Here is a 26694-nt window from a genome sequence, read left to right on the forward strand (position 1 = left end):
GGCTACCACCTGGTAGTCTACCCTGCACCTTAGAGACTGCTGCCCTATGTACATAGAGTCATTGAACACTTGTCACTTTAATAATGTTCACATACTGTTTAACCCACTTTATATGTATATACTGTATTCTAATCACAGCTCATCCTACATATCTTCTGCTGTACACCCATGTTATATTCATATACTGTCCATACTGTCTTTACACACCATTATATGTATATATATATATATTCCGGTGTCTGACATTGCTCATTCTGATATTTCTTAATTTCTTAATATTATTTGTTTTAAATCTAGATTATGTGTGCATTGTTTGTATTGTTAGGTGTAACTGCTCTGTAGGAGCTAGAAACACAAGCATGTTGCTACACTTGCGATAATATCTGCAAATCTGTGAACACAACAAATAAACTTTGATTTCTATTATTTTATTAGGCAGTATTATTTCTGCAGTTTACTCTATTAGATTATGTTTTGTTTTGTAGGCCTAATTGGGATCCTTCCTGATTTGGCATTTGCACACACATGATTATCCCCAATCATATAGTCTGCTTCTTCACTGAATTGTTCTATTGCATTTTATAAATCAAGCTCTTATCTTAAATTACCTTTTACTTAGCTCCAATGTGTGTTCATACGTAAATGTGTGTGTGTGTGTGTCTTTTGCCTGCCTACAATGCTTCGCGCTGGAAAAGAGCGCCATATTGGGCCATGCAAATGCACGTTTGAAAAAGAAACCCGCGAGCACTTTTCGCGCCACTCCACCCGCATTCTTTACATTCCAGCGGTGCTGCTTCCAGGTGGTGTTGTCTAGAAGGGATATAGCTTTTGTCAATATTGACTTTTCGTAGCAGGTTTAGGAAAATTTACGCAGCAGGTTATGATAATGAACGTAGCAAGTTATGAGAATTAGGTTAAGGTTAGGAAAAAAGTCAGGGCTAGCTAAAATGCTAAAACAAATACACTTTTGACTCAATTTGACAAAAGCGGTATTCCATCTAGACATGACAATCCCAGGCACGAGGTGCAAGACGTGACCGCCTAGGAGGAAACCGTGGGTGATTATCGTTCTCTCAAAGTGATGATGTGGTGATGATGTGTAATTAAAACAACAATAACAAATATGTTCAATTAGAGCAAATAATGACAAATTTCCATGTCCTGAGTGACTTCTAATAATATTCAGTATTGTAATAACGTTTTCCTTCAGGGATATGTCGTGATTTATTGATTAGTTCGTTTTTTCTACAGCCCACACACATTTATTTTTAAATCCCACACACATTTCTCAGCATCATGCATGCATAAGCAGCAGAGGCAGGAATTCTCAATTGTGCTATGACTCATCATCTCTGTGTGACTGTTACGCAGCATCCAGTATCTCAAATCCACCCATACATGGACAATGACGAATCCGGAGGATACCCGTACGTAGTGGAATACACGTCAGTAGCCAAATGTGATTGGTTCAGGTTGTGATCATTATTTTAAAAAGAAAACGTCTTGATACACCGATAGAGAGCCAGCAACGATTTTCTGGCTACCCTTTGTAGTTTCTATGGCAATGTGACGCAGGTTTTACGGATTCACGTTGTATGTGTACATGGCCATGTGTATGTGGCCATCCCCCTCCATTAAAGTGGAGCAGAAATAGGCTCAGATCTGGGCATGATGCTGAGAATGAACACTTCTACAATCGTCCTGTGTCTCTGCAACTAAAAATACACCTTCTATTTAAGGAATGCATGAAACTCTATTTTAATATCAATCGGAGCTAATTTGGTTGCTTTGTAGTGTAAAATCCCTGTCTTACCTGTCTACAGAAGTAGGCATATCGGCTATACGGTGCCTCATGTGCTTGCCTCTCTTATTCCAATACATCTTAATAGCTAGAAGGGTGATTCAATTTCAAATGTAGAACGCTCTCTCTTTCTATCTCTCTCTCTCTCTCACACACACACACACACACACACACACACACACACACACACACACACACACACACACACACACACACACACACACACACACACACACACACACACACACACACACACACACACACACACACACATTATTGCCTCTTGTGGAAGACCCAAAGGGCCATTTGTTTGGATGTCTGTCTGGTTGCAGGACGGCCACACAAGTATGATGCATACCTTGGAGCAACACACTGGATTAAATTTTAAACTCTAAATCACATGCTCTGCTGATAGAGAATAAATGTTTATGGCAAAAGCCAGCCCAGTGCTACCCAGGGCTCCTTGTCATGGTATCATTGCTTACATGTAACGCCTCCCAACATGTGCAATGTGCTGCAGGGATGAATGACACAGGCTATTCTAAAGCCTTATCATACCAGCTTACGGCCTATTTAGTCTTGGACACTGACCTGTGGTTACCATAGTGACCTAATTATAGTGTGTGTGACCAATGATCCAGCACACCTACTACTAGGGCTACTTTCACGGTTCACTTTCTCTCCCTGCCTGCCCCCTGTCTATTTTCCTCTGCAGAGGACATCCCTGCCTCACTCCTCTTGATAGAAACTTGCAGGTGTAGTGTTACAGTGGCAGTGACATTAGGTTATGCTCACTGTTTGGACATAGGCATTTGTATATTGAAAAGGCACGTAGTATAGCCTTCACGATGTAGTTTTAGACTGCAGATGTACAGTTTAGCTTGTTCCCCTCCCTCCCCAGAGGCATTTGCTTATGACCATGAATCCCCTCTGCATTCTGCAGCTTTTCTTAGTCTATATTGCAGCTCTCTGTCCAATTATTTGGCGAGAATATTTGGCGCTAATTGTCTACTACAACATTATTACTAGGCTACAGCTCAATACAAGTCAAACCAGTGAGTGCTTAACCCAGTGGCATCCTTGTCTCTCTGATGTCCCAACCTGCGATGGCACAAACCCTAAGCCTTATCTACATCAACCAACGGTCTGTTCCCGGTGTCCTAGCCAGGCCCACTTTATGGCGGATCCTGTGTTTGTCAGAGAAGTGTGCTTTCAAAGACTTTAAATTAACTGCCGTCTGTGATAATTTCTCGCTGTACTCTGAGGCACAAGAATGGTTCAGGACAGCTGCCAAGTCAAACAAGTGTCCCACGTCACTGGCCCTATAGGAAGTCACAGTTCCCTCCGGGGCAGGGTGTTACAACAGTACTGGTCAACACGTTAAGGATGTCACATCCAGGATGTGACGTAGTTACCAGTAAGCCAGGAGACGTGGCTGCACCCTCAACTACCTGTAAACCCACACGCAGATACACACTGTTGGTTTGCACAAGTGGTTTTGAAAGAGGTTAAATTCAGCCAACAATATAAGGAAGGAGGATATGCCATGAGCTATGCCACAATCCTGGCTTTCATCAGTTAGTTCCTCCTTGAGGGCCTATCGTGAGAGAAAATCCGGTTGAAACTACAGTACTGCCTTGTCTCAACCCATTTGGTTAGTCCATATTTATCTTTTTACACAACAAAAACCCCTAACTGGAATTTGACCTGACTTTTTATATGAACTGCACAAGAAACTATTCAACTATGCTTCAGTTGAAGGGACCCATTCTTTACATATAGGCCGATTAGGGACTTAGACATCAGATGCTTTCAGCCATCTGTGCATGGCATTTGAGTGATGAATGCTTTCTGGATATCAAACTGTAGACTACTGTGGACGCGTCACAGCATCAGAAAGCTACTGTCTGGCCTGAAATAAACAGTAAATCTCAACAATGTGCATGAAAGTGTAAGATTGCATGTAATACTGGTGTTGTGAAGCAAACATTTTGGTGAGCAATAGCAAGACATTAGTTAGTTATAACATTAGTTATAACATAGTTCATATACATTAGGATGGTGAATATAAAATAATGTATTGCCTAATCAAGCAGGTATTATGTATAGGCCTACTAATTACTGTCTGATTGATTCACAGCTGGAGTGAAGTCCAGAATGTACAATACTGTACAGTAGTCCTAGGTTAGGTCCTACTGTACAGTATTACAATATTGCACCCCCCTTTCCCACAAGATAAAGCACTCAGAGAATTAAAACGTTCAGTTCAATAATTTATTCAAATAGGTTTAACATTAAATTCAGCAATGCAGTTAGTTCACTGTCATATATTACTCAGTTCAACTTAAATAATAACAATACATTAGCTTGATGTGTCAATGTCAAATACATTGTGGCAAAGTTTTGACCCTCTTAACTGACAGACATTGGGCTATGAGTGTAGCCAGAATACCTGATCGATATATTTCACACAATAACAATCCATAGGCATTGTTGCTCCGAAGACACTTCTTCAATGCTCATAACATCCAACAGTAGAGCACTGAAGTCATTCACATTGCATTTCATCATAAATACCCCGACTTCCACGTCGGATAGCATAGGGTTAAACCCAGTTTCAAGTCTGTATTCTCAGTGATTATGTTGCTCTGTCCCTCCTCTGCATAAACGAAACTGCAAATCAGTTCCCACGCTATGCTGCCGCCCACGGTTGCTCCAAAATGGCTGGGCAAACAGCAGTAAGTCTTCTCTACTGTTCGTCTTTACTCCCCGCTCCAGCGGATACTTTTCCTTTCCGCAGAGGATGAGAACTGGGGTCCGATGCGTTATGGATGCATGTGCATTGTCCCTTGGAACATGCGCATTCCCAGCTCCGTCACTGGGTAGCGGCAAGGGGTAGGCAGACACAGGCCTATCGATAATGCCCCTTGAATGCCTTTCTCATTCTTGAAGAATTACGACTTGTTTAGTTTCACGACTTGTTTACTTTCACGTTTCTCAGCGAGAGTCGTTAGTTCAGCGCTCCTGCAGGGCCAGATAAGGCACCCACTGGTTCTTGCAGCGGCTCTCCTCGCAGTAGTTGCCCACGTCCTGTAACGCTTGGCATTTCAGAGATTGGCACTGGGTGTTCTGTAGACAAAAAGTGGGAGATATCGTTAGGTATGTCTTCAATGAGAAAATCATGATGACATTAGGGAATTTCGATTATTTTTATGTATTCAATATTAACACTAAGCACAAGATTAATAACTATGCTCGAGGCCTTTTGCGCATTCAATGTAATCAAAATAAGAAGACAGCAGGCTGTACTTACAGTGACAAGGATGCAGTGCAGATCTTTGGGCTCGTTGCCGTTGCTGTCAACGGTGCTTGGCTCGCCAAGAACCTGAGCGAGGCGCCTGATGCCCGAGACTCTCAGTATGTTGATGTCGTTGTCGCAGCAGAAGGCTTGGATGAGCGTGAAGTGAATCTGCAGTGCGATGTCATCCTCGTCTTCCTCATCTGTCGCCAGAACACACAAGACTACACTATCAGGATCTCTGCAGAAAGAAAGAATAGCACATTAATTATATTTTCCATTTAGCAAATATAGAAAAATAGCGCATCATGGTTGCAGCTATGTGGCATTGACCCATATTACGAAATGGGCAATAATATGATAGAATTTACAATAACACTTACACATTCATCAGTTTTGCAGACTCGTAGACTCCCAAAGTCAGGCAGTCTTGTTGCTGCGCTGCCACCAGCAGCTCTTCTAGTGCTTGACTCACGGTCTCCATCCTTCAAGAAAAATACATTCTGTTAGTCATGCACCACAATTGCGAATAGGCTACTTTAAACTGATGAACTGGGCACTATTCAGTGCTGAGGCTATATTTCAAGTTCCACTGCCAAACCATCTAGCCGATTGTCAATGCACACACTATGCATACAGCAATCTGTGGGCTATTCTGCGCGACAAATGTGCAATAACTTACTTTTTCTCAGTGATATTGCATCCCAGTTCTTCCAGAGTCATATTGAAATTCGTTAATTGTATAATCCACAAGGATAATCTCCAATGAGTATATTCCCGAATCAAGGTTTACAGAGCGTCCTTGGCAAATCAGTAATCCAATACGGTATAGGTTCCCTTGCAGTGTTTCAGTGTAAACTCACTCGCTGTTGAATTGCAAAATCTTTCTAATAGTTCTGACTGTGGCTCAGTTGTTTCTGATAGAACAGTGCAAAACTCAAGGGTTATATCCACGCTCATGCTAGGCGTGGCGTTTCTCAGCCACTACTTCCCTGATTGGTTCATTGGTGTACTAGAATCCCCACTCTTTTCAATAATTGGCTGTATACGCCAACGTAATTCTGGAGCCACGTGGGCTCTTTCAGAGAATCCCCCACCTCCCTCGCTAAGTATCAGTTTGTTTACGAGTGCCATGGAATTTCCTTAGTTTTTCTATTGCTGCGTATTTCTTCATACTGGGGTTGTCTGAGCCTATCGGAATATGGTAGGCCTATATGCAAGATCACTGTGAGCATCTCTATGAAAGTGTGTTTGATTTTATATACATTGTTCCATTACATATATTGTTCCATTACATTTTTTCACACAACTTTTTTTTATGGCAAAAATACAATTGTTGTAGTCATAGGAGCTTGCAGAGGGGTAAATTGTTAACGTCCATCTTTGTTACCATAGCACCTGACCTCCCTCGTGGTAAATCAAATGCAACAATGTGTGGACGCATCTTGATTATACAATACATCAAATAAAATTGTACTTGTCGCGACCACCACATTTTGCAGATGTTATTACAGGTGCAGCGAAATGCTTATATCAAGACACATCCAGTTAAACCAGTGTAAATTACTTTTTTTTCTGAAAGACAAGTCATCTATCTTCTAGAATGTGCCCGGATTTCTGTAGTGAACTCATAATATCTGGAATTTTCATCACCTGTACCAAGCAATCCTAGTTCCACCGTGTCTAATTTTATCGTAGTCACAGGATCAGTGTTTACAAGCTGTTAGTGGATCTTATCCAATCAATCTATTACGAAATCTCACCTCACAGACAGAATAAAGGTTAACTAGGGCTACTCCATTCGTCTCAATTATAATTTATTCCATCCATCTACATTGCATGAAAGTTTACTGTAGCCTATCGATGATGAAGGATTATTATATTGTTGCTATATGTGCATTGGTTTATAGCATATGCCAACATGTACAAATCTATGTATCCTATAATCTTGAATAGATTGTAATTATATATTTATAGTTCCTATTCTATACAGTATGATGATGGTAAGAAATAATAGTAGTTTCTGACATTCAGAACGTTAACCATTAGTCGCCCCTCAGTGGACTCAGTGCTGCATCGCACCGAAACTGCAAGTGCTGCTCTGTGCTGCATCGCACCGAAACTGCAAGTTGGAACACGTGGGTAGTTCCACTAATTAGGTGCCTTTTGAGTATTGTAACTTGGTGAAAAAAACAACGTTTATTTCACCAAGATGTTATATTCTGTCATAAAGAGCACATGTTGAACTTGATGAATGAAACGTATTCCCATATCAAGAGGTTAAGTAAACAAATTACTATAGTAAGTGCCTATTAAGTGAAAAATAAAGTAACCGGGTTGACTTAATAACAGAGTTGACAACTTCATCTTAAATCAGCCATAAATCCCCTTGTGACAGGGGGAATGGAATCTTGTTATGTGCAACAGAGGGGCAATTGAATGCAAACGTACATGTTTTATTGATTTATTGTTTATTATTAAAACATTTCTAGCCTGTCTATCTTTGGGTAACAGGTTTAACCACAAACACCAGAAAATGAATCACTAATCACATGAAATAAATTATAATGTTCAGAAATTACTTTGTCAAAGCCCCCCCAAAATGGATAATGTTGGGGTTAAGGGGGTTAAAATCTTCCTAGAAGTCACAGAGGATGCACAGAGGTACAAATCTAAATGCTGAATTTGGGCACTTTCAAACCAAGCTCTCACGTTTTACTACAAAAACCACATTAGTGCAGATTATGTAGATACTCTGGAGATTAAACCCATTTTAGACAGTTAACTTGTATAAATTTGTAAAAATGTATAACTTTTCAATAAATAAAGACTAACCCATATTATTGTTCAACTTCAAGGAATACAGATTTTAATAGTACTGCTCAAAACTCACAATGAGAATGCAATAACAGTGCTCTATCAGAAAGCCTTTTGTACGTTGAGGCTATACTAAAACGTCATTCTTCTTAGCGTGGAGCGCCACTTAGTCGTCAACTGAATAGCTACACTCTCGAAGACTGATATTGAAAAAGCAGTTTACTCGAGCTGGAGTTTATATCAAGTGTGAAGATTGACTTGTTCCTTGGAGACAAGAACCGTAAGGTTATTCGAGGAACTTTGAGGATCTTAGAAGAACCATTGTTGAACCCCAATGTTTTTGAGTGTACCACGATAAATTGAGACAAAAAACGATGCAATTACCCCCTAATAAAAAGAGCCCGGTCGGAATGGCTGCATAAGGATTCGAGCAAATATCAACTTTCCCCTTTCATCTGTTACTAGTGTTTCACACAGATGCCCTACGAGTCCCGGACCCAGAAATACTAATGATCAAGTAGCCTTAGCAATAACCCCTAGGCCTATTCGTCAAAAACATAATCAGCCGAAAAACGAATCAAGAGAATAATTAACTGTTACAAAGAGGTCAATACATGACATGTTGATCATGAGAAGATAATCTGTTTTATGCTATCTATTATAATGATTAGAGGTAGTATCGATAGCATACTGTAGCCTTTGGGGACTAGTGGGCTACAATTTGATTTAATTAAAACTGCGCAATTCACAGTTCAAGATTAGCCTTTCCAATCGCTTTCCAATTTACGATAGGCCTATCAAACCTGAACTGCACCAGGCCTACTGCTGTTATCAAGTTGCAGTGGATCATTGTCCCCATGGTCTATTTGATTATATTAATTTAGTGTGAAATGCTAGATTCCCAAATAGATACCAGGCACTGAACATTGTCCCCAAAAGGTTATTCCAAGAACACCATAGGTGGGGTTAATCGAGGAACCTTCTTAATTGGTGGGGGTTCTTGCAGGAACCTAACTGCCCAACTGAAACATTTGGTTTTGAATTTGAAAGGACAGCAGGGTAGTTAAAAAATGTACCCCAAAAGGTTATTCGAGGATCCAATAAAAGGGGTTCCTTGAAAAATTATTTTAAATCGTTTTTCGAAGAATTTATAGGGGTTCTCCCACTGTTTCAATTTGAAGAACCCCTAAAGGATACTCGATTAACATTTTATTTTTAGAGTGTAGGCCTGCAACAGGCAATACACACGTTTCACATTCTTCACCTTATTGGAATGCATGGAAAGACGCCATGGGGAGCTCACTGCGGTTTTTCGAACCTACGGTAATTCGTATATTAGGGCTAAATGCTGTTGACTAGCCTATTGGCATGTCTCCTGTCTCCTCGGTGGACACCCGCTGTCCAGTAAATTAAGTAGGACAGCTCACAGACACGATATAGTTCGCCTTGACACTTTCCCCGGTTTAAGATGGTAATTGTGAGCGGCGCATACTAAGACAGAATGAAATACCTTGGTCTAATGGAATGCTTTGAATTGAATGGGTGGATGCGGCTAGAGGATATGGATGGAGGAGGGTAGGAACATGCATGGTCACATTTTGGCTGTAGCCTATAGGCTATCTAGCATAGTGGCCCGATGTGTTACTTGCATGACTTTGAGTAGGCCTGCTCCAGTTAATAGCCAAGAGAGCCATAACCAAAAGCAATCTGTTATAGCATTTGGGTTATACGATATATTGCTGCTATATAAAGGTTTTAGAACTTGCTCATTCTGATTCTACCATATGGTAGCCTATTTTGCATCCGGGTGCAGAATAATTTACTATACTGTCATAATAATGTGAACGGTATGTTGCGGTTCCACAAGGGGCGCCATTGCAACCATTAATACACAGCAATTTAAGAACTACAATTCCCAGAATGCACTGTATCATACACATGGTGCGTTGCAGCTTTTGACACACTCGCGGGAATTGAATGTAATCAATGCTTTTGTTTCTACATTTGAAACAACCTACAATAAGTCAATACGTGTGTTTCATTCAACTTAACAGTTATGGCTGAATGTCCAGCAAGTATTGTATTGCGAAGTGGAGGAGTCGAGGTAAGGGTTTTATAGCATAGCTAGCAAGCTATCTCCCTTCACCAAGATGATGATGAGGCTAGCTAACGTTAGCCACTGATAAAGTTGACGGCTGGCTGTGCCACCGTCAACGGCTAGCTAGCTAGGTACTTTCTTATTAAATTAGCATTGATTTTAGTTTCTGTTTTGATGTAGAATTAAGGGTATGTGGTTACTGACAACTCGGCACTGGTAAAGTCCTATAACGAAGCCCTTCAAACATTTCGGGTAAAGTTTGACAAGTATATTAGTGGGTGGATAAGCTCCTTCCCCTATATGTGGTTAAGATAGAGTTAGTGTAGTGCAGACTGCAGATCCATATATTAAAAAAATAAAATAAATTCAAAATACATGGCTCTGGTGTAGTTTGTTACTTAGCAAAAACATTTTATTCAGGAGAATAATGGGAAAGGAAAACACCATGAGATTTTCTCCCTTGTGAATCGATGGTGGTTGGAATGGTTTGAAACCCAAAACAATACATGAATATCAACCTAATGACTCTCATTTGTTTCATTCATCCTTCAGAGCTCAAACATCGAAAAAGAGAGTGTCACGAAGCTTCTCCCCAATCTACAGAAACTGTTTGAGTCAGAACTGTCTGAATCTTGTGTGCCAAGTCTGGAAACAGTTGACCCAAGGGCAAACTCAAAGGTAGTCAATAGATGGAACACAAATGTTTTTGGTGTGTGTAGGCTTGAAGCTTTTCCTCATGATTTTTGGTCTCTGATTCTCTTAATGCTATGTGGTCAGATGGCCCCTTCTAAGTCACAAGATATACTCCTTGTGAACTGATGATGGGGACATTGGTGGGCATGTGTTAAAACCGAAAACAACTAGGCCTCGTGTGAATGTCTCCATATTTTCATCAGTAGAACAATGATCCAATAAGAAATCCTGAATCATTTCCTTTGTCTTTGTTTTATCCTTTAGAGCTGTAATGATGAACAAGAAACTGTCTGAATCATAACTGTTAGGCTATATGGAAGAATAAGATTTGTGGCATGTGGTCAGAGGATGGTCCCTTCCATGTCATGAAATTGACCCCTTATGAACTGATGATGAGAGAGATGTCCTCAAACCAAAAACAATTTACATGAATGTCTTAATCAGAAGAACAATTCTCCAGTACTGAATCCTGAATAATCTCCTTTCATCTTTATCCTTCAGAGCGATGAAAAGGAGAGCGATGAGAAGCTTGCAGACAATCCACAGAAACTCTCAGAATCTTGTGTGCCAAGTAAGGGACCGTTTGACCCAAAGGCAAACTTAAAGGTAATCAGTTAGTCTATAGATGGAAGACTGACATTTTTGTGGTGTATAAAGCTTGAATCTTTTTCTTAATGCACTTTCTATCTGTGATTCTTTGAGCAGTGGGAGATAGGGTCCCACTGCAAGGCTGTGTGGTCAGAGGATGGGCGGGTTTATCCTGCCACCCTGGTCTGGTTGGAGGGGGAGCGCTGCAAGGTGAAGTTTGACAACTATGGAAACGAGGAAGAGATGGATCTGAGCGCCATGCTACCTGAAGCTGCTGACCAGCCCCGGAAGGAGAAACGGGTGAGCCATAGGCAATGGTGTTGCACGGTATACTGAAACTAGAACATGATAAACAGTTTGTTACTAGAATTTGTATTACTTTCGGTACTTCTGTCAAATGTGTGTCACCTGGTCTACTGATTGAGAGAGGATCAGGTCTGTTCCCTTATAGCTCGAGAGCACCGTGCCTGCTCCACTTACTCATGGCTAGCTCTAGCCTGACATGCGGAACCACTTATGCTGCACAAAAGTTAACACATTTTAATAATAAAACATGGCACGTAGACATTTTGAAACCACTAATTACTGTTCCCAAAACAATGTCCATTACAGGATAGAACACTACAGTGCAAGAAGATACCGGTAGCATCCAGCTTTGCAGGCTACCTTTCCCTGCTAGCTTACAGTGAAGCCAACATCAATTCACTACCCTAGTCCCTTGTTTGGGATAATATGCAAACCACAATGCAAAATATTGCTGATTGTCACCAAAAACTGTATTCATTCACTTTGTCTCTCCCAGTCAAGAACATCTTTGCCCTAGCCTCAAACTGACTTGGTGTGTGAATGACATCATGGGTCTTAAAGAGACAGTGCACACTTTTATAAAATAAGTGATTGCTTCTTCTATACAAATGTTGTTGATCAGAACAATAACAAAAGTCCCAAATGGAAGGTAAACAGATTATATTTCATCTGTAGCCTCATAAAATCAGCAAAAACAAGATTGATAACTCAATGCATGCACACACTCATTGAGTATGCATTCACCTGTATTGTGAATAGGCCTAGGCTACATCTTAATTTACCTAGTATAACAACAGAGATTTACCATTATAATAAATTATTACCATTATGTAGTTTGATGAGTAAAAAACAAAGTTAAATTGATAAATGGATACATTCCAAAGTAAAAAAACAAATAGCCCTAGCATGAATGTCTCCATGTTTTCATCAGAAGAACAATGGTCCAATAACAAATCCTGAATTATTTCCTTTGTCTTTGTTTCATTTTTTAGAGCTGTAATGATGAAAAAGAGAGGGATAAGAAGCATGGAGACAACCCATCAAAACTGTTAGGCTATTTGGAAGAATACGATTTGTGGGATATGGTCCCTTCCATATCAAGAAATGTACCCCTTGTGAATTGATGGGAGAGATGTCCTCAAACCAAAAACAAATAACATGAATGTCTTAATCCGAAGAACAATTTTCCAACATTGAATCCTGAGTAATCTCCTTTGTTTCATCTTTATCTTTCAGAGCGGTGAAAAGGAGAGCGATGAGAAGCTTGCAGACAATCCACAGAAATGTTTTTATTTATTTAACCTTTATTTAACCAGGAAGGGCTCATTGAGATTAAAATCTCTTTTTCAAGAGCGCCCTGGCCAAGATAGGCAGCACCAAGTCATTACAAAAAAATTACAGACAGACAACTTGAAAAACTACTAGTAATCTAGTAAAAACCATTGAATTCACAAGAGTATAAAACAGCAAATTAAAAACATTGACAGGTCAGGGAATCAGCCTCAATCCTTCATCAGTGATTTAAAAACACCAATCGGGACAAGTTCTTCCAGTTTAAAAGTATTTTGTAGGGTGTTCCAAGACGATGGCGCAGAGTACATAAAAACCCTTTTACCAAATTCAGTTTGGACATTTGGAACAGTTAGCCGGATAAAGTCCAGCGAATGAAGAGTACCCACCACATTTCTGAAAAATAAAAATGCACAAATAAAAAGGTAGTAAACCTAGAGAAGGCCAGCCAACCCTGGTATACAAAGTGCAGTGGCGCGTAAGGGTTTTGCAGTTTAAAATAAATCTCAAAGTGCCATGGTAAAGAGTGTCAATTGATCTCAAACACAGAGCGGAAGCATTCATATATAAAATATCCCCATAGTCTAGTAAAGGCATAAATGTAGCTGATACTAGCCTCCTTCTGGCTTCAAAAGAAAAACAGGCCTTATTCCTAAAATAAATCCCAATTTCAGCTTCAATTTTTTTGTAAGTTGTTGAATATGCCATTTAAAAGAGAGGCAGTCATTAATTAAAATTCCAAGATATTTATATGAGGTTACAACCTCAATCTCCTTGCCCTGACAGGTAGTAATAGGTGAAAGGTTTAGAGGTCTATTTCTTGCATTAGAAAACATCATTAGTTTAGTTTTGTCAGTATTGAGGATAAGCTTCAATTGACACAAGGTATGTTGAACAGTATAAAAAGCAGATTGCATATTCTGGAAAGCTTTTGTAAGAGACGAGGCATAACAGTATCATCAGCATAAAAATGAAGTTGTGCATTTTGGACATTTTTGTCTAAATCATTTATATGAATAAGAGAGGACCAAGTACAGAGCCTTGGGGCACACCATTCAAGACAGCCAATTTAACAGACATAAGCCCATCAAATTGAATGCACTGAGTTCTATCAGACAGATAGTTAGCACAGGCGCGAAAATCTGATATCAACTTTGGAGGGGACAATTACATGAAATTTTCTCGAGCAATTCCTGAGGGGGACACCAAAAGTAGTGCTGTAACACAGCCTACATTGTTAAATGTTAAGTGTAACGACCCTGGGTTTATAAGCGCTGAAATCGACCCTGCCGCACGAGCATGCTTTTGCGGCACAGTCGATAGCGCGCCGGACCTCGGGCTAGAAGGTCGAGGGTTCGAGACCTGCTCCCTGCTGTTTCATTACATTGGTGTCAGAAGTGGGATTGGACCTTGCATCCACGACAGTGCGTGTGCTTGGCCGGTGAGCGCGTTCCTGTAAGACGTAGAATCGCAAGCTAGCGCGAGGACATGCTCTTTGAAAGAACCATAATCACTACTACTGGATAATTGATAGGTACAGTAGTTAACTGAATGGTTGTTCCAACTTGTTCAAATGTTTAAATCATTATACTACTACTAATAATAATAGTTATAGCACTGTTCCTTATCAGTCCAGTATGTACCTGGTTAAATAAAGGTAAAATAAAAAAAAAGTCCCTGGCAACAATTTAGCTTTTGTAACGAGACCATTAAATATATTTTAGACAATGGTAGAAGAGGGTGTAGTTCTGTTCAGTTTATCGCTAACCTTATCACATGGACTTTGAAGCACTACAGCTGCATGCTGATCTTGGAATAAACTGACGATAGCAAAGATTCCATCTTTGACGACGCCACAAATTGAATAGGTACTAGCTAGCTTGATAGTCAATGTTTGCTTTAGTTTGCGCGCTAGCTCTGCAAATTCAGCTAGTGTGTGAACCCTGCCAACATAAAAAAAAAACATTGATATGGCGCGATTGACTGGATTAACCTCATGTCAATTACGTGCATTGAGTGCCTTTCGGACAGTAGATAGGAACCCTCTCTTACCTTGCCAGCTAAAGAACTGGCAGTGGATCAAACCATTGTGAGGCAAAGGACGGGGGGGTCGCAATCTTTTGAAACGTAAAAACGCGCTATTAAGTGTCTATAATCAGCACAAGTACTTTCATTGCGTATTATTAATATTATTGAAATTACGTAGTTATGTTTACAGTGATATATTGGGGGGGACAAATCATAATTTTCCCAGGATGGGTGGGTCGTGTCCCCCCGTCCCCCCTGGGATTTCTGCCTATGAGTTAGCAAACCATGCAACTGCTCCGAAAGACCTACACTCGACAATCTCTGCCTTAGTATAGCATGATCAACTGTATCAAAAGCCTTAGAGAGATCCATAAAAAGTGACACAGTGCTGATTTTTGTCAATGGCTTCAGTGATATCATTTAAAACCTTCATGGCTGCTGTAATTGTGCTATGCTTCTTCCTGAAGCCCGATTGGTACATTGATAAAATAGAGTTAGTAAATAAAAACTCTTTAAGCTGTTCACTTACAAGGGTTTCAAGTATTTTCACCAGGGGTGACAGCTTTGAGATTGGCCTATAATTATTTAAGAGTTGAAACTCTCAGAAACTGATGTGCCAAATAAGGGACTGGTTGACCCAAAGGAAAACTCAAAAGTAATCAGTTAGACTACACGGGAGAAAGATTTTTGGGATGTGGTCAGCGGATGGCCTCTTCCAAGTCATGAGATTCACTCTTGTGAATTGATGAAGGGAGGAATATTTTAAAACCACTGGTCTACCTGGTCTATTAAATGTATTTTCCCCTTATGGTGTGTATGTATGGCATTTTGTACCAGGTGTGGATGCTGGGTTCCCGGTGCCGTGCTGTGTACTCAGAGGATGGCCTGGTCTACCCAGCGGTGCTGGTGTGGATGAGAGGGGAACGCTGCCGGGTGAAGTTTGAAGGCTACGGGAACGAGGAGGAGCTGGAGCTGAGCACCCTGCTATCGCCAGATGACCTGGGACGGCACTGTGGAAGAGCTACTGCCAAGGTGCAACAAGGGGTCAAACTTCACTTGAACCCTCATTTATGTGGCCTTTATGACAGACTCCAGACGGTTCAAGTAAAGTTTGATGGTAAGATGTTTCAAACTTTAAAGATGCAGTATGCAGAAATCATTCTGCCATTTCCTGGTTGCTAAAAGACTAATAGTTTGCCTTGTTTCAGTTTGTGACAAAACAAGCAAGTATAGTGTAGCGAATCATTGTACCATCTAAACCATCGTGAAATATATTTTCCAATAACCAAAAATAAAGTATTTTCAGCTGTCTGAAGCTGGCGTACAAAAACTGAAGTAAAATACGCAACAACAAAAAAACACAAGAACGGGAAGCATTGAAATAGTGGATATAGAACAGATCTACGGCTTCTTAAAATTGCTTTCAATGAGAATGACATCTAATGCACATTTCTATGTACATTTTGTCGGGTGACATGAAAACTTCCATATTGAAGCACTGCGTGGGTCAGCCCAGTAAGGCAAGTTTCTCACTCCTAGGCTGTGGAAGGGTTCAGGTCCACTAGTAACAACAGCGCAGACTGGAAGAAGGATAGAGAGTGGAGGACACCTCAACAAGAGGGACAAGAGGAGCCTTCCTCACCTCGACCACCTGAGTTTCCTCCAGTGAGTCTGGGTGCTATTCTCTCTTTGAGGATGTCTGGAATACATTGTTGACACATGGTTATGCTTTACTGATGTCTGATGTTTACAGATAAGGACGTTTGCATTGAAACATGTCAGACTTGTCCACTATGTCATGTCCCAAACTACACATTGTGATATTTGTATGTTTCTCTCTGTGTTGTTTCAGGGAAAAGGCTTTAACCTTGGCAATGAGCAGGGGAATAAGAAGAAGCCAAGTAGTCGGAAAGAGGAACCAAATGGCCGGAGTCGGGAACCAAATGATCACCCGTTTCCTTTTTTTCCTCCAGTGCCACCGCCCAATGGGTCTTTGGTGAGGCTGTTTGCTGTGTGTGTGTTTCTTACCTACATGTCTATCTTCAACCTGTGTGAGACTGGCTACCTCAAGCCTGTACATCCAGCAAGAGTAATATTATTTAATGTCTATGTTGTGGTTGTGTTTAAAAATAAGAGGTCTTCAAAGTTTGTATGAGTATGTTTAATGCTGGTGTAATAATGTATAATGGTATATTCTCCTCCAGGACTTCCTGTCACTCCTGCCTCCTCCTCCACCTCCACCGTGTGTATGGCCCCCCCGAGCAGGGCTGGTGGATGCTGGCGATGGGCTAGGCTCGTCCATTACAGACTTATCCAGCATGCTGCTCTCCTGGTACCTGTGTGGCTACCACACTGGCTGCTACATGGTTAGCAAGAGCCTCTTCCATTTCTAGACCATTTGTTCCTATTGATGGAAACGCTGCTGTGTTCATAGGTTCTATTGCCGCGTTCAAAACAACTCGGAAATCTCTGACTTCAGAGGAACTATGAAAAATAAAATAAATAAATGAGCTCAGACTGGGGAAAAATCAATTTTTAACGGTCATCCAACTCGGAATTCCAACTTGGGAACTTGGGCCTCTTTCTAGAGCTCCGACCTGAATATCACTGATGACGTGATTTGACCTCATATTTTTCCAGTTGTTTTGAACGCGGCAACTGTCAATGTCAATACTCCCCATTTAACATTTCAGAGTCTCATATGGGATATGACGTCCACCTTAAAATCTCTCTTATCAGATCATGATTTAATTACTACTAAAGGAAACTGATTTCGTAATGATATATGGAACGTTACTTTTTGGTACTTAGGCAATGCAGCAGACAGCGGCAAGTCACAAGAGGGCTCATAAAGAGAAACGGGCAGAGGAATAAGGTAAAGTGATCTTTCATATGGTTTCAATTCCAACTCACTGTAACTCAACTGCTTTATCAAAGGATAATTGTAATATTTTAATTGGAGAAAGCGGGATAGCTCTAACGTATATTGATCTATAGCAATTGATTATAACTGTAGGTCTATTTTGGAACTTACAGAAGTAAAGGCCTACATTTTGCAGTCACTGGAGATTGTACACTGAATAAATATCTTATGATGATACATATTAGTACCTACGATACAAGACTGAGGATTCTACAGGTAGGCTATGTACTATTAAGTGTTCATAACTGTCTTCCTGCCATTTCCCTTTCAGGTTGGCTTAAGACCCTAGAATGGGGAAGAAGACTAAAAGAGCTGTTCTCTTGAAACAGGACGAGTTCCAAAGACTGAATGTTCTTGTACTACACAGAGGTAGTCCAGTTGGGGCTCTGTGTCTGATGCATTGCAGTTGTCAGGTTTTTTTCTTACTGAAGATGGGTGTCGTGACCAGAAGATGATTGTGGATAGGGGTATGGTGTTAAGGGTACGGTGACCCTAGCTCATCAAGCTGTTAACTCAGCTCTTCCAAGAGGCTTTTTGGGAGGATATTTTTACTTTGACGTTTTTGGCACTTTATTATTTATTTTTTTACTGTTGGAAAAAGCTTTTCCAAAGTTTTTTTTTTTGGGGGGGGGGGGGGGGGGGGTTAAAATAATGGGACAGCTAGTTTATGGTCAAGTGGAGAAAAAAATGAATGAATTGTTAATCCTGCTTTTTTTTAATGTCAGTTTAAGTTCATTTTGGGAGTTTATTTTATTACTGTACATTTGAAATATGTTTGGATTCTTTTTTAAATGTTATTTTTCAAGAAAACATTTATTCAACCAAATCGCATGCCTTGGCATTTCTTATACATGTTTTATGTAGATAAAATGTAATGGTTGAAAATGATTGCAAATGTAATATCGGACTGTAGGTTTTTGGATGTCTCAAACCACCCCCGCATGGTTTCATCTCCTCACCTTTAATCCTGAGCTTCACCACATGGTTTTCTTCAGCACATAAGAACTATAGTGTCAATATTAGACCAAATAATTAAACCATGTTTCTCGGAAATGTCTATTGAGTAGGGAGTAGTAAAATGTTTATACCCTATAACACAAAGGTTTAGCATGCCGTTTTTCAGTTGCATCAAGTATATATGTGCAGCCTAAATGCAGAAAATGTGGTTAAATTGATTTGAATCTGAAATCAAACAAACCCTCACCAGTCACCATAAAATGTATATTTTGTATTGTCTATCTCTGTGGGTGACGCAGTGTTCTGGGTATGACACTGGGTCAATTGGAACAAACCTTGGGTCAAGGATGAGGTTATGTGCACAAGAGGAGATGGGAAGCAGACCTGGTTTGACGTAGATGGTCAAAAGATCAGATGACACGTAGGACCCTCAAAATAGCAGTGATTTAGAATCTATTGGGAATTTGAATACTGAAGTTAAGATACAGGCAGTTTTTTTGTAAAGGGTCCTTAGCAGTAAAGCTGTGAGATTTCTATGGATTTGGTCTAGGATGCACAATAGCTGCTAATATTGCCAACAACTCAAAATGTGCTGTTGTGATTTTCACAGCCTATGTGTTCTTAATAAATTACATTGAAGCCTCCTTAATCCTTATTTTGGGGCTTCAACTCAAACTATTTCTTCATTCCCTGGAGGGAATACCTTTATGGAAATGCCATTTTGCCAGACAAAATGCCAGAGTTCAGTTCGTTATGTTCCCCTTTAAAAATAGCGTGTACACGTGATTATACTTTTGCTATTTGAACACATTTGCCCGGAAATGTTACATGTCAAATAATTCGATAATTTCAGTGTTATGAATATTGCAGCAGATGATGTCAAAGCAACGTATAAAACCTTGGTCCAGGTTGTCTGCCAGCCAGAATACTAGCCTAGACCTACTGATTCGCCTGCTTTGCTATCAACTTCCAATCAGGTTCCGCGCGTTTCAGCACCATGGTCGGCAGCCTTGTCCTCATCCTCTGCGCTACTTGCTCGGTGTTGGTGGTGCTGGCCAGCTCCCACGACTTTCTGGAAACACGCTCCCCTGAAGACCCTATAAAGACACAAGAAGAACAAGAATTGGTGAGATAAAAACATACTCGTTATTCGCAAAAAAAGAAAATAATTTTAAGGGTTTTATATAGGCCCACCAATAGGATTCTAAAAGGTACATTGCTCAATAACTTGGACGGATGGTTTTGAGGTATATCAATTCACACATCATGCGCACATTGATTTCTCAAATGGACGTTAATACACACCTCATAATGGTGAAACTTAGATTGGCGATATGTTTATAGTCTGCCATTGCAGACAGAATAGATATGAACATGTCAAACTAAACATGTTTCTTCTACTCTATAGTTTGAAGCTTTACAAGAGGTTCTTGAAAAACTACAGAGTAAGCAGATGCCGGCCTATGAGAAGAAGTTGGGTTGGGTTCCCATGGTAAGGAATAGTTTTAGGATTGACTTAATTGAAATGGAATTGTTTTGTAGAAACTTGGTAAGTAAGACATATGTCTGAACATGGAAATGTTAATATTTTGCGGGACCATTATTCTGTGTGTTATTTTAAAGTAGGCTCCAGTCGACCAATCTACAGCAAAAATAAATGTAGGCTGTATGTTCTCTGTGTTGACAGTGTGATGCTGATGCGGGTCAGCAATGTGCAGTTCGCAAAGGTGCAAGAATTGGGAAGTTGTGCGAGTGTCCACGGGGAACATCTTGCAACTTCTCCATCCTCAAATGCTTTTAGGGAATCGAGGACGACAGCTACCATCGGGATGACTCAATGTTGTATGAGGACAAATAGTGTATTCTCAAATCTTGCTGTTTTAGATATGTAAATGTGTAAGAATGGAATAAACATAACTTTTTTGAAGACTTCTGAAGACTTCCTGCTTGAACGGATTTTTTTGTAGGGAGTAATGCAACAATGATATGTCACATCTCTGCATTGAAATTGGAGACATGAGAAGTAACTGGCTCCACAGGGGCAACAGACATTTCGAGAAGCAACAGATTTTCATTGGAGAAAGGGAAACCACCTGAGTAACAACTGATAATAATGAATATGATAATTGCAACAGATGATCTCAAATCGAGTATAACATCTTGGTCCAGGTTGTCAATAATAATGAATAATGATATTAATTATATCGTATAACAGCGTATTATCCTATAATAATTAGGTTACCATAATAATCGTAATAGGCCTTAATATGAGATTTTTGGCAAACTATTTGAGACTTTATTGCCGATTTATGTTTAGAGAATATACTTGAATATGAGTTTATTTACTGTAGTTACGGTACCTTTATCCCTGACCACAGGGATCCGATTGGTCTGGAAAGTGTCAATCTACAGAGTTTCCGCCCTATACATAAAGTAGGGGCGTCTCTGGATGGCATTATTTGCCAAACTTTTCAACATGGCGACACAACAAACTGAAGAGGTGGAAGCAATGGAAAATGTGAACCGAACTTTGCATCCTGGCTTCAGCAACGACAAGTATTCTCTGCTTGTCATTGTCGGTGAACATAGTCGGACTGGACTTGTGGACTACGTGGTTGCAGAGATAGAGAGAGGTAATGTGGCCCATTTTATGTCTGTCGAATGATGAATTAGCGCCTGCCCGCCGTTTCTTCTGTCCTGACTTGGCTCGAGCTATAGCTCGGTTAGCACAGGTGACATTGTCTAGGCGCATATTGTACTGTACTACTCAACCTTTAAGTATACGTCGTCAACCAATGGTTCTAACTGATTGCAAATCAACGCACAAATCGGGGAATTGGTAATTGACTTTGAAATATCACACTAGTCTCGTGAATGTATTCAACATTTCCTCGACAAAGCAGGGGCGTCATGCATTCCCAAAATCTGAGGGGGCACAAAGTGTGAGGATGGTTGGGTTGAGGGTCAGGGTATGTCTGAAGGGGGGCTAGGCCTCCTGTCCGAAAGTTTGGAAAAATGGAAAATTCTCCAACACCTGAAATGGCTTTTTCCTGCAATTTACAGCCATAATCCATGAGGTGTGGAAACACTCTGTTGCTTTTATAGATTTAGTCTTGTTGCTTTGTTGCTTTGTCTGCATGCTATGTCTTGTTTGTCCTACGTTGCTCTGTGTGTACTCTGCTCATTGATTGTCTGTATTGTAATTGTTGTTAATAACCTGTCCAGGTACTGCGGTTGAAAATGACTATCACTTTTACTGAAACGTTGATTAATGTGCACTGTAACTGTAAAAATAGAATTAAGCATTATGATTGTGTTTTATGTCAAAAAGGTATATTTTCCTGCAAGTCAAAGCATCTCACGAGCAGTCTGTATCCTCTTGACAGGTGTTTCTTTTTTTTAAAGAAACTAAAAATGCTTCTCTGTGTGTCTGCTAAAATCTGGGTCAGATATTAAAAGGAATGTGAGCCTTAGGGTGCGTTCTTAAATTGTTTTACTATTAAATTGTTGCCAGCAGCACAGTTAGTTACTAACGCTCCAGATAACGAAACAGCCTAACCTGCTCTGCTCTGCTAGGAAAGTAAAATGGTCAGAGTGAGGTGTTCTCATTTGTTTCTGGAAATAGCTAGCAAGCTAGCCAACTTTAGCCATTTGGCTTGGGTGCTTGACTGTCATTGTGAGATCAGAACACTCAGATCAAACCTACTTCTCGGCCAGATCGTCCAGTGTGCGCTCTGAGAGCGTAAAACTCTAAATTTACAAACGGACAATCCAACAACACTCCGAATTTACGAATGCCCAGAGTGCACTCTGAGCACACAATGGCACTCCAGAATGAATTTATAAACTCATCCTTATTCAGTATTTTTTAAATTATATTATTGCTTGCTTTTCTAAAGTCTACTAAATTTGCCAGAAGGCATGCCAACTAAGATAGTTAGACGAGTTAGCTACTTTAACTTGATTGATAGCTTGAAATTGCTTCTTGGTAGCTAGGTTGAGGTTGGAAGGTTGGGAACCTATCTGGGCTAGGTAAAGGCAACTTCATAAAATTGCTAGGTGGCTTGTAGTGTTACAGATATAAATATTTGTAAACGGGACAAATCTGAGGGGGCACTTGCCCCCTATGGGTGCTACACCTCTGTGACCAAGTACATAATCAAATATGATGCCACATGGAACCCTGTTTTCAGCAGACAGAAAATGGAAAGATGAGGGAGATGGAAGCCAGTAAGGGATAACAACAAAGATTTTGGATCTACTAGAGATGGTTAGCAGTGGGCCCCTGCATTGTGTGTTAGTGTAAGATCACAAAACAAAATTTACCTAACACCATAGTATAGCTGAATGAATCATATTAACGATATGTAAATATTAGGCTATTAGCATACACATCTAGCTAGTTATGCTGAGGTCATCGTCTTGTACAGACTAGCCTTACCAGCCACACTGCAGATCACTCTTTTATCCCATGGCAGCAATCCCAACGAAGAGTGGAGGATACAGATGTTGAGCCCTATCTAAGGAGAATAACAGCTTTTGCCTCCGTTTCTAAGGACATTGCAAAATGTTGTGATGTTTAACTAGACTTAACATATTGAGCAGGGAAAGATACTTTTTAGATTACATTAGTCTAGGTTTTACCATTGCACAGTGTTATCTTGCTTGGATGTTGTATCTTCCTCATCCCTTTAAGACAACTTGTTTTTAGAGAGGTTTATCTTGGCTTGCATCCCTAAGATGCACTGTGTTTTTAATGACGTCTGTCCGGTTCAAAGATGCCACTGTGCTGGACTTCTGGAGGGTTCTCACTGGGAAGAACTCCACTGTGCACTGACTGCTTCAGGGTCAACACATCATTGTAAAGGTTTTGCCTTTCGAGACCACTCAGGTCCTCAGGGTCCTCTGGTCTAACACAAAATCATCAGGGTCATCGGCAGGTGAATGCACCAAGCAACACAGAAAGTGCTTTTTTTCTTGAGCTTCCAAGTGTTTTTATTTATTTATTTATTTCTCCAAAGGGATTCTTCTTGCTGTTTGTTTTAGTTTAGTTACGAACATGCAACCTTACACGGAACCCAAAATGGCTGCGTGCGAGCGCCATTGTGCATACATTTATTTTGTTCCCCCACACCAAAAGCGATCACGGCACGCAGGTTAAAATATCAAAACAAACCCTGAACCAATTATATTAATTTGGGTACAGGTGAAAAAGCATAGCAAATTTGTCCTATTTAGCTAGCTTTCTGTTGCTAGCTAATTTGTCCTGGGATATAAACATTGAGTTGTTATTTTTCCTGAAATGCACAAGGTCCTCTACTCCACCAATTAATCCATACACAAAACGGTCAACTGAATCGTTTCTAGCCATCCCTCTTCCTTCCAGGCTTTTTCTTTTGACTTTTTCTTTTGCGATTGGCAAGTTTAATTGATTAGGTACATTAACGCCATTGACCTCGTTTCTTTCAGTCACCCACGTGGGTATAACCAATGAGGAGATGGCACTTGGGTACCTGCTTCTATAAACCAATGAGATAGGAGAGGCGGGACTTGACGCGCTCTGCGTCAGAAATATAACTGATTTCTATTTTAGCCCTTGGCAATGCAGAAGCTCATTGGCAGTGCGAGCAGTGTGGGTGCAATAATTGAATAACACAGATTTCTACATTTTATTTTGCAATGCTCGCACATGCGACGCGTGCGGTCAGCCTGTTAGCATTTGTCATAGTGTTGCATTATTATCTCTGACTAGTAGACACAGTTTGTAGTAAGCTTTAACCACTCCAATGCTAGCTTGTATCACTAACACAAGCCTCTTGCTTGTAGTTTAGGATCTTTTGCACTCATGCTTCAGTGAATAGCAGGAAATTATATTCCCAAATGTCAACATCCTGATTTGTGTGTCACCCCTGTGTAGCGTTAGAGTTAATGGAAGCATATGAGTTTTCCATCGCATTGGGCTACTTGGAAAATAAGTAACAAATCAAATGGGGATTTGATTTCCATGCTTTTTGTGTAGGCTTTAAGACTCTGCTGCTACATTTAGCATGTTCTCGTTCTAATAGTTTCCCCATGCTCACCAACATTACTTGATTCCCATCAATTCATGCAAGTTGGTGACTTGTGTACCATTACAGGAATTGACTACAAATGTCAATGAATAGTTTTGTGCTATAATTGTCTTGTCGTTCCATGTGATGGAATGGTGAAGTCTCTCTGACTCCCAGCTCTGGGCTTGTAGAAGCCAGAAGGCCTGAGAGCCCAGCCCACACTGCAGAGCATAAATAATGCAGCCCATTTACTTCAGCTTGGATTCACCAGAGTGGAAGTGTCTTCTTCGGCAGGATGTACATGTTGTTTCCCTGCCACACTTTTAGTGTTGGGCTATTCAGAGTTAGTTATCACCGTCCAGACAGACTCCATCAACCCTACAGTCCAGAGGTGAGAAAGTGCTACCCAGAATACCCTGGATTGCTTGCTAGGAGAGTGTGGTCCTTAAATGCAGGCGTTAGGTAAGTTGTCAGTCACATTCAATGTTGTCAGCCATTTGTGACTAGTTTCAGGAAACTAACTAACACTACTTCACAGAAGAGACACTTTTATTATATCAAAATGTGTTTTTTGGCAGAAATGCCTTCTGGAAGGTGTGAACTTTAATGTGTCTTAATAACAGACCTGTATGCCATCTATAAATATGAATACAATTGTTACATTACGAGCCTAGTTGGTTTAGCCACAGAAAAAGGCAGCAACCTTCCCGCTAGCCATGAATAGCTGAGATCATTTTTGGGCTGGACATGCTGAAAGTTGAGTTCGGATTGGTCTTCCAAATTGCATGCTTCTGTCTATTTGAGCTGGTCAGTATGTGTAGGTAATCATTTTCATTTCAAGTTAAAGGGTACTGTTAGCTAGCTAACGTTACGTGTATCATATTATTTGTATGTCGGAGCCATTTGCTTTGCTAGTTATAGCCTAATGTTAGCTAGCTAACGTTAAACCTGGTTGGTTAGCTACCTGCAGATTCATGCAGGGTAGTAACGTCATGAGTTGGGATTATGGTTAATTGTTTAGCTAGCTAGCAACACATCTTCAAGTATCAATTTCAATAGAATGTCACTGCGACAACTGTTGATAGACTTGGCTGGTAAATTTGCTCTAGCTATCTACTCCGATTTCAGAGCACTCTCGTCTGTGTGACAGAGCACAGAATAACTGATGAATTCCCGAAAGCTCAACACCCGTTGAATATGGCCAATGTCTGTCAGTAAACGTTGGCAAAAAAAAGCGTAAATTGTTGCCAGCAGCACAGTTGCAGTCACCAACACTCTGGATAACTTAACAGCTTAACCAGCTCTGCTAGGGCGAGTAAAATGGTCTGAGCTGTTCTCTCATTTGACTGGAAGTAGTTAGTAAGCTAGCCAACATTAGCATGTTAGCTTGGATGCTTGACTTGTTGTTGTTAGGACAGAACGCTCAGATCAACCCTAAAAGAGATGGGTGGGGCTAAAACTTAAGAGGGTGTGAACAATGCTGAATTGGTGTAGACGAAGAGCTCTCCAGTAGCTACCAAATATTCAAAGGCCATTTTCTCAAAAGTGAGGTTACAAGTTGATCAACTTTCAAAGCAGAATTCTTTCCCATTGTTCTTCAAATGCAGTGTATGATATACCATTTTGTAGCTCTGTGTCTCTGCTTTTATCCAATGTAAAAAAACACAAATTAAAATGTTGCTTCGTAAGATCGAATCAAGGTGGTCGGTCACATATCTGGTTCAGCTTGGGCTGGCGTAGGGTATTGGGGACAATGCTGCTGTGTGTGTGATTGTCCAAACGCTAGACTTAGGCTGCGACTTGTTGAGCTTGTACCACCATAAGGAGACTGGGTGTGTAAAGTTC

General features: G+C 40.4%; 3 protein-coding genes across 4 annotated transcripts in view; 2 read left to right on the top strand and 1 right to left on the bottom strand.

Moving 5' to 3' along the window:
* Nucleotides 1-4057: 4057 nt before the first annotated feature.
* On the bottom strand, nt 4058-6024 carry LOC109889097 (growth arrest and DNA damage-inducible protein GADD45 beta-like). The gene is made up of 4 exons (XM_020480277.2): nt 5782-6024; nt 5483-5584; nt 5115-5340; nt 4058-4930 (listed from the first exon to the last, which is right to left on the bottom strand). The coding sequence occupies exons 1-4, from the start codon at nt 5820-5822 to the stop codon at nt 4817-4819; spliced, it is 483 nt and encodes a 160-aa protein (XP_020335866.1). The 5' UTR covers nt 5823-6024; the 3' UTR covers nt 4058-4816.
* A 203-nt stretch (nt 6025-6227) lies between these two features.
* LOC109889099 (survival motor neuron protein) lies at nt 6228-19448 on the top strand. Of its 2 annotated transcripts, none has more exons than XM_031822505.1 (10): nt 6228-6303; nt 10567-10692; nt 11209-11313; nt 11413-11595; nt 15757-15951; nt 16459-16584; nt 16772-16915; nt 17124-17285; nt 17731-17794; nt 18114-19448. In XM_031822505.1, exons 1-9 carry the CDS (start codon nt 6301-6303, stop codon nt 17791-17793), a joined length of 1107 nt encoding a protein of 368 aa, XP_031678365.1. In that variant the 5' UTR covers nt 6228-6300; the 3' UTR covers nt 17794; nt 18114-19448. The 2 variants fall into 2 exon arrangements, with proteins under 2 accessions (XP_031678365.1, XP_020335870.2); XM_020480281.2 differs by lacking the exon at nt 6228-6303 and adding an exon at nt 9830-10020.
* Nucleotides 19449-21247: 1799 nt separating this feature from the next.
* LOC109889101 (microtubule-associated protein 1S-like) overlaps nt 21248-26694 on the top strand; it is a 47048-nt gene continuing 41601 nt past the window's right edge. Inside the window, exon 1 of the mRNA XM_020480284.2 lies at nt 21248-21432. Coding sequence (XP_020335873.2) covers nt 21249-21432 — 184 coding nt within the window. The 5' untranslated portion in view covers nt 21248. The remainder of the gene's footprint in view (nt 21433-26694) is intronic.

The sequence above is a fragment of the Oncorhynchus kisutch genome, linkage group LG4, assembly GCF_002021735.2.
Source record: "Oncorhynchus kisutch isolate 150728-3 linkage group LG4, Okis_V2, whole genome shotgun sequence".
Taxonomy (NCBI): domain Eukaryota; kingdom Metazoa; phylum Chordata; class Actinopteri; order Salmoniformes; family Salmonidae; genus Oncorhynchus; species Oncorhynchus kisutch.

Bases quoted from the DNA above. Each gene is read 5' to 3' on its own strand.
- LOC109889097 (XM_020480277.2), bottom strand. From the start codon at position 5,822: ATGACTCTGGAAGAACTGGGATGCAATATCACTGAGAAAAA. The intron at 5,585-5,781 runs GTAAGTTATTGC...TTTTTCTTGAAG, and splicing joins TGCAATATCACTGAGAAAAA to GATGGAGACCGTGAGTCAAG. The intron at 5,341-5,482 runs GTAAGTGTTATT...TTCTTTCTGCAG, and splicing joins TCTGCAAAACTGATGAATGT to AGATCCTGATAGTGTAGTCT.
- LOC109889099 (XM_020480281.2), top strand. From the start codon at position 9,973: ATGGCTGAATGTCCAGCAAGTATTGTATTGCGAAGTGGAGGAGTCGAG. The intron at 10,693-11,208 runs GTAGTCAATAGA...TTTATCCTTCAG, and splicing joins ACCCAAGGGCAAACTCAAAG to AGCGATGAAAAGGAGAGCGA. The intron at 15,952-16,458 runs GTGCAACAAGGG...TCTCACTCCTAG, and splicing joins GTGGAAGAGCTACTGCCAAG to GCTGTGGAAGGGTTCAGGTC.